General features: G+C 25.6%; 1 protein-coding gene across 1 annotated transcript in view; it reads right to left on the reverse strand.

Moving 5' to 3' along the window:
• The window catches only part of LOC117175673 (dihydroorotate dehydrogenase (quinone), mitochondrial), a 14,574-nt gene extending 3,429 nt beyond the window's left edge, over positions 1–11,145 (reverse strand). The window contains exons 1-2 of the mRNA XM_033365404.1: positions 11,012–11,145; positions 6,346–6,713 (exon numbers count right to left, since the gene is read on the reverse strand). Of these exons, the coding sequence (XP_033221295.1) occupies positions 6,346–6,697 (352 nt within the window). The 5' untranslated portion in view covers positions 6,698–6,713; positions 11,012–11,145. The remainder of the gene's footprint in view (positions 1–6,345; positions 6,714–11,011) is intronic.
• Positions 11,146–11,562: the final 417 nt, after the last annotated feature.

Genomic DNA, 11,562 nt, shown 5'->3' on the forward strand with positions numbered 1-11,562 from the left:
AATCGTTAATTCGACTCATTTATCCACTCAAAATATTTGGTGCATTTTGTTTCAATAGAAAAAAAATTATCCTTAAAAAGTGGGGTGGCCCTATAAATATGGAACACACTGTATTGTAAGAAATTTGAATGGAAAGAATATTATATTTAAAAAATATTCTCTTAAGATTATAATTGTTTATATTATAAACAAATTTAATGAACAAATGCAGTAATCAGGCATTTTTCCAAAGCAAAATTCGTTTTCTTTTCGATGTCAATTTTTTTTTATTAGGAACTTCATGATAACTTCAGCAAAATTCATAATTTTTTGATCAATTTGATGATTTTTTCAAACAAATTTAATAAACAAATGCATTATTAGGGCATCTGTCAATGGAAAAATTCTTTTTTTTCGATGTCGGACTTTTAATTGGGATCTTAATAATAAACTCATCAACATTCAACATGAGTGGATAAATTTTATATTTTTTTAAAAACAAATTTGATAAACAAATGCATTATTCGGGAATCTGCCGATGAAAGATTTTTTTTATGTCAGTCTTTATAATTGGGACCTTAATGAAAATTTCACTACCAATCATACTTGGTTAATAAATTATATGACGCTTTAAACAAATTATCGTAAAGTTTCCAATAAAAAAGACTGATATCGAAAAAAAACGAATTTATCCGTCCACCGATGACCAAATAATGCGTTTGTTTGTTAAAATTGTTTTAAAAAATCATAAAATTGATTAACTGATCATGAATGTTTGCTGAATTTATTATGAAGATCCCAATTAAAAGTCTGACATAAAAAAAGAAGAATTTTTCCATGAACGGATGTCCCAATAATGCATTCGTTTATTAAATTCGTTTTAAAAATTCATAAAATTATGAATTTTGCTGTAGCTATCATAATGTTCCTAATGAAAAAAGTTAAAATAAAAAAAAATTTCCATTAAAAAAATGCCTGATAATGCATTTGTTTATTAAATTTGTTTACAAAAATCATACAATTGATAAAAAAATTAGGAATTTTGCTAATTCTATCATGAACATCCTAATTAAAAAAGTTGAAATAGAAAGAAACGAATTTTTTTATAGACAAATGCCTGATTACTGCATTTCTTTATTAAATTTGTTTAAAGAAATCCTAAACTTTATCAACTTATTATGAATGTTGTGGAAATTGTCATGAAGTTCCAACTAAAAAGACTGGCATTGAAAAAATGATTTTTTTTGCCGACAAATGCCCGAATAAAAAAAATGGTCTTTTTTTCTTTATATTTGTTTATTTAGAAAAAACTTGAAAACCTAATATGAAAATCAGACTCGAAAACTCTTTTAGAAACTTATCAGCTTTTTCAAATTTTTTTGTCCAAGTCGGTCAATATTTGTGGGCTGTACGTTATTTTGAACGAAAAAAGTAATTTTTTTCCCCACTGGGCAGCAATTTCTCTCTGGGAAATTTAAGTTTAGAATTTTAACATAACTTATGAATTTTTACCCACTCAACCAGAAGAATGTAATACTTGATGGAATACTTTCGAACCAAAAATGGAATAGTTGAATTTTTAGATTAAAAAATTAGTTCTTAACAAAATAGCTCATTTTTAAACCGAAAAGATAAATATCAAAATAAAATGATAAAGCTTCAACCAAAAAAGAATTATTTGTAGATAAAAAATTATTTAAAAATTTTAAAAATCGATTTTTTAACCAAAAAGATAAATTTTCAACTGAAATGATAAATCATAAACAAAAAAATGCATTTTTAACAATTTCAACTATTAAGTTGTATAAATAATTAATTTTCAGTCGACAATTCTTTAAAAGTACTTATACCATTTTAAGTATTCCTTTAAAATTGTTTAATTTCACATTACAGTTCCAGATTAATTATTTAACTAAGCATTGGTTTTAATCTGATAATATAAAATGTTACTAAAATAAACACAATTTTTCATTTATTATATTGAGTTTTTAGAATAATATAATTTATAATTAATAATATGAATAATTACAACTAATTATTTCAATCCATGTTATTCAAATTTAAATTTATTATTATTATGTTTTTGAATATTAGGAGTTTATATAATAATATTTAGAGGATGATCTTTAAATTCAATCTATTCCATATTAGGAGCAGAATTAAATTCTAATTCTTTTAATATAGATGAAAGAGAATATGAATCATTTGTTACAATTTTTATTTGTTATTAAAATAAATTGTTGGAATCGAAAAAAACGTAGATTACGAAACTAATATTTTCAAATTGCTGATTGAAAAATTAAAAAATTTTTATTTTTGGTATTTTATTCCTCATTTGGACAAAGGGGCCTCCCGCTGGCAAGGCTCGACACAGCGCTCTCGCTCAGTCAGCAATGTGAGGGGAAGTCGAGTGGAGAGGGTAAGACGAGCATGTAGACTGCGATCAAATGAACACTGCCAAATTTTGTTACGAAAGGCAAGCCTTACAGTCCCTATAGGATAAAATATAGGGACCAAAGGCTACTTTTTGACGCTTATAGAGTACTTTTTTCGCACTCAAAGGGTAATAAATTTAGGATAAATCCATAGAGTTCAGAATCATTGAACATACATTCGAAATAACTCAAATGAATTGGAAACAATTTTAAAAATGAAAAATATTCCATTAATTTCCATGAAATTTAAATGAATTTAGAGGAATTTAAGATAAAAGGGAAGAGTTCAAGAGAATCCCAAAGAATTTAAAAGAATTTAGGGTGAATCACAAAAATGCAAATATCTTCAAATCTTTAAAACCCTACTCATTTCTTACATAAGAAGTGACTAATAACTACAAAATAATTCAAGTTTAATTTAAAAGAATTTAAATGAATTGGAACTATTTTAAGAATAGAAAAAAATAGATGGATTGCAGTACATTTTGAGGCAATTTACAGAAATTTTAAGGAATTGAGAAGAATTAGATGAAATTAATTTTTAAAATCAAGCTGAATTTAAAAATCAATAAAGTGAATGAAAAACAATGCAAAAATTAAAAGAATTAACTGAATTGAGTAGAATTGAGTTAATTTAGAATAATTAAACACGATTGAAAATAAATTAGGATAAATCAATAAGAATTCAGGGCGAATTGCAAACGAATTGCAAAAAATATTTGAAAGTTTCTTCAAATTTTTTAAATCTTACGAAATCTCTCACGTTTTGTGAAAAATTCTTTGAAATTAATTAAAATATTAAAATATCTTAAAATTATTGAAATCCTTCGAAATTCTTTGAAATTCTTCAACTCTCGAACATGTCTTTAAATACTTCTAAATATCCTAAAATGTATTGGTCTTTGAAATGCTTTCAAACTATTCGAATGAATGTAAAAATTCTGGGAATCTTTAAAAAATTCAAAATCTTTGACAATACCTTCAAGTATTTCAAATCCTTTTAAATCCCATTATATTACTAAAATCAATTAACTTTGTTTTTAATCTTTTAAAATAACATAAAATATTTAAAATCCTTTACACTCACTTGGAATGTTTCTGAATCTCTTGAAATTATCGAAGAATTTCGAAAAAATACTTTGAAATATTCATCAATTGATCCTCAGGATCAATACAATTTTTTTTAAAATTTTATATCATAAATTTTTTAATAAAAATAAATTTCAATTAGTTCTCGAATGATCTCGAAATTTAAATGATTGAATAGCGCATGTCGCCACTTTTGATTAATTCTTGAATCATCTTCAAACTCCAATTATGAAAAAGCGCATGGCGGCATTTTCGATTATTTATTGAATGATCTCGAAATTAAAAGATTAAAAAACGCATGGCGACATTTTCGATTAATTCTTGCATGATCACGAAATTTAAATTATTAAAAAGCGCATGGCGCCATTTTCTATTACTTCTTGAATCATCTCGAAATTCCAATTATGAACAAGCGTATGGCGGCATTTTTCATTAGTTCTCGAATGATCTCGAAATTTAAATTATTAAAAATATCATGGCGCCATTTTCAAATCATTTCGCAATTCCAATGATGAAAAAGTGCATGGCGACATTTTCAATTAGTTCTCGAATTATCTCGAAATTAAAATGGTTAAAAACGCATGGCGCCATTTTCGATTAATTCTTAAATGATCTCGAAATTTAAAATATTAAAAAGCGCATGGCGCCATTTTCAATTATTTCTCGAATGATCTTGAAATTTAAATGATTAAAAAACGCATGACGCCATTTTTAAATAATTCTCGAATCACCTCGAAATTCCAATTATGAAGAAACGCATTACGCCATTTTCAATTAGTTGGAAATTAATTCGAAATTTAGTAAATAAATTACATTTTGTATAAACTGAGCACTAATTAATTATTTCAGTTTTTCATCAAATCTTTCCTAAAACTTTTTTAAAATCCTGCAAAATTAAAAATATCGCCTTAAATTAAAATATTCCAGATTCATTTTTGACAATTTTTTAAATCTTTTTAAATATTTTCTCAAAATTAATTTTTTAAAATAAAAAGAAATCATTTTAAATTTTCCTAGGAATCTTAAGAAAATGTTTTTTATTCTTTCGAAGCCTTTCAAAATTCTTACAATGCTTCTAAATTTTTTTGTTCGAAATTTTGTCAGATTTTGACTTTGTTTAAATTATTGGAAATAATTTAGAATTTTACATTAATTTTGAATCTTTTCAGGACTTCAAAATAGCTCCTTAACTTACTTGAATTTTTTGAATACAATAAAATTCAACAAGTTTACTCACAAATTAAAAGTTTTCAAATACAACAATTAAAATTGTAACTTTCAGTTATTTTTTTTTTTTTGGCTTAGAGATGAATATTTGTTTTCTAATTACTGATTTTAAAATAACAGAAAAATATTTCTAAATATTGATCGAATCGATCTTTTTCTTCATTAAAAAATTTTAATTCTCAAATTTCGTACTGAAAAAATATGTTTGAAATTTAATAAATTTCAATATAATAATAAACTAATAATAATTAATCAATAATAATTATGAATGTATTATTTTGAAGTTATTTTAAAGTTTAAAATAGTTTATGAAATTTTAAATAGGCGTTTACATTTGTTTAACTACTAAGCCTTTCATTTGAAAAAGTTTAATTTTTAATGTTAAAATATGGAAATTCTTTAATTTTGAAAAAATTAATTTAAAAAAAAAAGAGTTTTCAACTAAAACAATGAATTTTTAACTGAAATATTAGTATTTTCAAGAAAAAAAATTTTACTGAAAAAGATAAATTCTTAACCAAAACTTCAATAATTAAATTTTAAGGTAAGAAAATTGAAGTTGAAGCAAACAGATGAGTTTTTAACTACATTTCTAGAATTTTAATTTCGAATAAGTTAAATTTACAGGTAAAAAATTACAAAAAAAAGTTTTAAAAAATTAGTGACATTTTCAAAGTGATAAATTTCCGAATAAAATTATAAATATTTAACTGAAATAATTCAACTTTCAAACACAGAGGATGAATTTTTAATTTATATGAATCTTGAACAAGAATAACTGAATTTTTTACCAAAAAGAATATTTTCAACCAGGAGATTAATTTTTTACAAGACGGACGAATTTTAAACCAAAAAAACATAATTTTCAACCAAAAATTAAATGATTACATTTTTATTCCAAAAAATGAACATTCAACCAAATAGTTGAATTTTGATCTTATAAATAAGAATTTTGAGTTTTAAATCAAAAAGATGAAATTTTAAACAATAAGATTAATTAAAAAAAAAAGATTATTTTTCAAACAAAACTATTAATTTTCTACCAAAAAATACAATTATTTGACAAAATACATAAATTTTTAACGAAATACTTGAAATTTCGATTAAATTGATAAATTTTCAAATAAATGATAAATCTTCTACTGGGATAGTTCAATTTTAACCCAAAAAGGTGAATTTTTAACTGAAATAGTTTAATGTACAACAACAATAATTAATTTTTACTAAAAAAGATAAATTGTCAACTAAAACTGAAATGAGTAGGTTGTAGAATTTTTTTTCTAAAAACTTGTCAAATTCCCGGTCAAAAAAATAAATTTACTGTCATTTCTCGGTTTCTCCCGGTCTTTTAAAATTCTCGATCAGCCGAGCACCCTGCAAAAAGTATAATAGTAGACTTTTCAATTAAAAAAAAAATTTTAACCAAAAGTCGGAAAAAAGGGAAACTTTCCTGAAAACAGGGAAAATTGTGGGTATTTAAAAAAAAGGGGGGAAAGAGGGAAAATAGAGAAGTGTGTAGACTGCTTAAAAACATAAAAAAATGCGAGAAAAATAAACTCTTCTTAATTAATTGAAAAAGAAACATAATGACAGGAACTTTTTAAAAAATTCTTACCTATTTCTACGAAACTAAATCCCACTTTATGAAGTCCTTGAATCGCTTCGCCCTGTTTATCAAAACCAGCAGCCATTCCCAGAGGATTGTCGAATTTTAAGCCCCAAAGCGTGGTGCGCAGGGAAACAGGATCTTTGCCTTTTTGAGCAGGAACGAAACCCCATTTTGCAGCTTTCACGGCAAAATTATGAGCGACTTCGGGATCCAGAAGACGACTAAGAGGCATTGCCACTTGATCGAAAAATTTGTCACTGCCTTGATAAAGCAATATACCGCTACATAACGCTATTCCTGAAGATGTGACTGTTATGAGCGACTTAACTTTGTCTTTACTGCCCAAGCGTTGCGCCATTTTTTGATTTTTGTTTCTGTAATTTATCAAAGGATTTCAAAGAAGATTCGACTTTAACTTTTTACAGTTAGAAAAGGAGAAACAATGTTTCTGAAAGAAATATCCAATTATTAAAAAGCGCATGACGCCATTTTCGATTAATTCTCGAATCATCACGAAATTTCAACTAGGAAAAAGCGCATGGCGCCATTTTCAATTGGTTCTTGAATGAGCACAAAATTTAAATGATCAAAAAGCACCTGACGCCATTTTCGATTAGTTCTCGAATCATCTCGAAATTCCAATTATGAAAAAGCGCATGGCGCAATTTTCGATTACTTCTCGAATCATCTCAAAATTTCAATTATGAAAAATTTCATGACGCCATTTTTCATTAGTTCTCGAAATTTAAATTATTAAAAGCTTTTGGCGCCTTTTTCGATTAAATCTCGAATTATCTCGAAATTCTAATTATGAAAAAGCGCATGGCACAATTTTTGATTACTTCTGGAATCATCTCGAAATTATTATTATGAAAAAGCTCATGAAACCATTTTCCAACAGTTCTCGAAATTTAAATTATTTAAAGCTTATGGCGCCATTTTCGATTTAATCTTGAATCATCTCGAAATTCCAAATATGAAAAAGCGCACGGAGTCATTTTCGATTAATTCTCGAATCATCATGAAATTCCAACTATGAAAAAGCCCATGGCACCATTTTCAATTAGTTCTCGAATGATCTCGAAATTTAAATTATTAAAAAGCACCTGGCACCATTTTCGATTAGTTCTCGAATCATCTCGAAATTCCAATTATGAAAAATTGCATGGCGACATTTCCAATTAGTTCTCGAATTTGAAATCAATACAAAGCGCATGGCGCCATTTTCGATTACTTCTCGAATCATCTCGAAATTCTAATTATGAAAAAGCTTATGGCGCCATTTTCAATTAGTTCTCGAAATTTAAATTATTAGAAGCTTATGGTGCCATTCTCAATTAAAACTCGAAATTCCAATTATTAAAAAGCGCAGGGCGTAATTTTCGATTAATTCTCCAATCATCTCGAAATTACAATTATAAAAAAGCGCATGGCGCCATTTTCTATTAGTTCTAGAATTTCAAATTATTAAAAAGCGTTTGACGCCTATATCGATTAGTTCTAGAATTGATAATTATCAAAAAGCGGATGGTGACATTTCGATTACTTCTCGAAATTCCAAATATGAAACAGCCCATGGCACCATTTTCAATTAGTTCTCGAATGATATGGAATTTTAAATCAATATAAAGCGCATGGCGCCATTTTCGATTACTTCTCGAATCATCTCAAAATTCAAATTATGAAAAAGGTCATGGTGCCATTTTCAATTATTTCTCGAAATTTAAATCATTAAAAGCTTATGGTGCCATCTTCGATTAAAACTCGAAATTCCAACTATGAAATAGCGCAGGGCGTCATTTTCGATTAATTCTCTAATCATCTCGAAATTACAATTATGAAAAAGCGTATGGCGGTATTTTCGATTAGTTCTCTAATCCCACATTATTAAAAAGCGCATGACGCCTATTTCGATTAGTTCTAGAATTTTTAATTATCAAAAAGCGCATGGTGCCATTTCGATTACTTCTAGAAATTCAATTTATGAAAAAGCGCATGGCGCCATTTTCGACTAATTCTCGAATCATCACGAACTTCCAATTATGGAAAAGCGCATTCCACCGAAAAGATGAATTTTCAAATAAACATCTAATCATTAAATTTTTAAATAAAAAAATAATAATTTTTAACTAAAAATCAAATAAATTTTCAAAAAAAATAAATAAAAATTTCAACTAAAGAGATGAAATTTTAATAAGAGTTCAATTTTCAACCATGTAGCTTTAATTTTTAATCAAAAAGACGATTTTTTAACTAAAATGATGAACATTTAACTTAAATACTTGAATCTACAAGCAAATAATGGAATTTTCATCAAAAAAGATAAATTTTCAATCAAGAAGATAAATATTCTATTCAAAACATGATTTTTAATTAAAGAAACATGCTTTTTCAACCAAAAAGTTAAATTTTCAACTGAAAAAGAAAAATGTTCAACCAAATAGTTGAATTTTGAACTAAAAAAAAAAAAAATTTCAACCAAAAATTAAATAGTTAAATTGTCAGTGAAAACAATTTAGCTTCAAAAGAACTGATGAATTTTCAATTACAATAATGAATATTGAACCGAAAGAGTTCAATTTTAAACAAACAAACAAAACTAATATTTAACTAGAATGATGAGTCTTTAACTGGAATTTTTTAATTTCCCACCAAAAAGATGAATTTTCAACTAAAAATGAAATAAGTAAATTTTAAAGAAACAAAATTAATTTTCAAACAAAAATCAAACGAATTTTTAAAAAAATAGTTAAATTTTCAACTAAAGAAATGAAATTTCGTCTTTTTCGTAGGAAATTAATATTTGTGGATATTGATGAATTGACTTTTTTGTTAAAAATTCATATTTTTGTGTTGAAAATTCAAACATTTTACAGAAAATTCGCTTCTGTGTTAAAGTTGAACTACTTTGTGATTTCTTCTCTTTTTGTTGGTTTAAGGTTCATAATATTATTTGAAAATTCATCTATTTGATTAAAAATTGAAATATTTTGTTGAAAATTTGTCTCTTTGGTAAAAATGATTATTTTCGAAAGAAAATTCAAATGTTTTGCTGCAAATTTGTATCTTTTTTTTTGTAGAAAACTGACCTTCTTCGTGGGGAATTCATAATTTTTGTGCAAAAATGGAACTGGTTTGGTTGAAAATTGGTTTTGTTAATTAAAAATACATATTTTGGTTTGAAAATGCAACCCTTTTTGGTTTAGGGCTCACAATTTCAGTTGAAAATTCATCCCTTTGATTAACAATTGAAATATTTTGTTGAAAATTTGTCTCTTTAGTAAAAATTAATATTTACGAAATAAAAATTCAAATGTTTTGCCGAAAATTCGTCTTTTTCTTATTGAAAACTAATCTTTTTTAGCGAGAAAATTACACTTTTTTGTTGAAAACAAAATTGTTTGGTTAAAAATGGACTTTTTTTTATTAAAAATTCAACCGTTTTGCAAACAATGTGTCTTAAGGCTAGAAACTCCAGCAATTTGTATAAATTTTTTTTCCTTCTTTACTGAAAAATATTTAAATATTTGTTGAAAATTTGTCTTTTTTATTCGAAAATTAAACTTGTGCGTTAAAAGTTGAACTACTTTGTTAAATTTTTTTGTTTGTTTAGAGTTCACAATTTTAGTTACAAATTTATGTCTTTGATTAAAAATTGAAATATTTTGTTGGAAATTTGTCTCTTTGGTAAAAATGATTACTTTAGAATTAAAATTTCAAATATTTTGCCGAAAATTCGTCTTTTTTGTAGGAAACTAATCTTCTTGAAGGAAGATTAATGTTTTTTGTTTAAAAATGTAACTGTTTCGTTGAAAATGGACTTTTTTGTTAATTGATATCATCTTTTTTTCTAAAAAATATTTATTTGTTGAAAATTAGTAATTTTAGTTGGAAAATTAAACTTCCGGGTTGAAAGTTGAACTACTTTGTTGAAAATTAATTTTGTTGTTTAAAATTCATCACTTTCGTAGAAAATTAAACTCATTTGCAGAAAATTCGTTTTTTGGATAAAGATTTTCTTTTTTAGTTAAAAGTTGAACTAAGGTGTAAAAAATGAATTTTTTTCAATGCAGATTCATAATTTTAGTTCAAAATTTAACTATTTGTTTGAAAATTCATGAATTTTGTTCAAAATTCGTCTTTTTCTTTGGAAAAATAACCTTTGTGGTAGAAAATTTGTCTTTTTTATTGAGAATTTAAAAAAGATTATAAATTCAAAATGTAATTGGTTATGACGGATAGAAAATACTTTTAAAATTTGTCAAAATATTTCAAATTTTCGCCAAACCTCAACAAATAATATTTAACCGCTAATTTAAGATACGCAAATATTTATTTGTATTATTTTTATGAGATTTATTTATGACCAGTGAATTAAAAATTCGTATTTTCGATTATTTTAGCCCTTTTGGTTGTATCGAAATTTCAATACAAATAGCGGGACTTTTTCGATACACTTAGAAAAAAACTTTGGAAAAAAATTAGAATTTGTGTAATTTTTTAAAAATAGTATCAAAATAGTTGTATATTTAAAAAAAACCGTGTAAAAAAGTGTTAATTGTGGCGTGTGTTAAGGCCTGCGGTTTTCTGTTAGAGGTTATGTAGAAAAAGAAGAAATTTTGTGTTGGTATAAAAATAGATTTTCTGAGAGAGTATTATTACAATAAATTACCTGAGCTTTTTATGAATTAAAAATACGATGAAAGTCGAAAATTCATTCAAGTTTACTGGTTTTAGTGAACAGTAAACATATAATAGTTACACCGGTTTCAGATTGATAATGTTGTCGTTTTCAGCTGTCAGTTTCAGTTTTGCAGGTTATGTTTAGGTTGCGTCGTTTCGTTTTCAGAAACTTATACATTTGAAACTTTCGGCCGAAAATTTCAATGAGAAGTTTTAAACGAAATGAAATTTATGAAATGTTATCTAAATTGAATTTTTTATCAAAATTCATAATAAGAAGTGAATAGAAAGTCCTTTGTATACACCTTTGTGGGAACAGTTTATTATTTTGTTTTTACTTATTTATCATTTTCCCTGCTGTAAAGTGCCAAATTTACTTGAAAATTGATACAAAATGTCGTGATTTGAAACTTCTAAAAGGGTGAAATTTCGAAAAAGAATTGATTAATTTTCTAACAAAAAAGACAATTTTTCAACTAATATTATGAATCTTCGAAATAAAAAAAAAAGAATAATAATAATTGTACACAAAATAGTTAA

Source organism: Belonocnema kinseyi, chromosome 6 (assembly GCF_010883055.1).
Source record: "Belonocnema kinseyi isolate 2016_QV_RU_SX_M_011 chromosome 6, B_treatae_v1, whole genome shotgun sequence".
Taxonomy (NCBI): Eukaryota; Metazoa; Arthropoda; class Insecta; order Hymenoptera; family Cynipidae; genus Belonocnema; species Belonocnema kinseyi.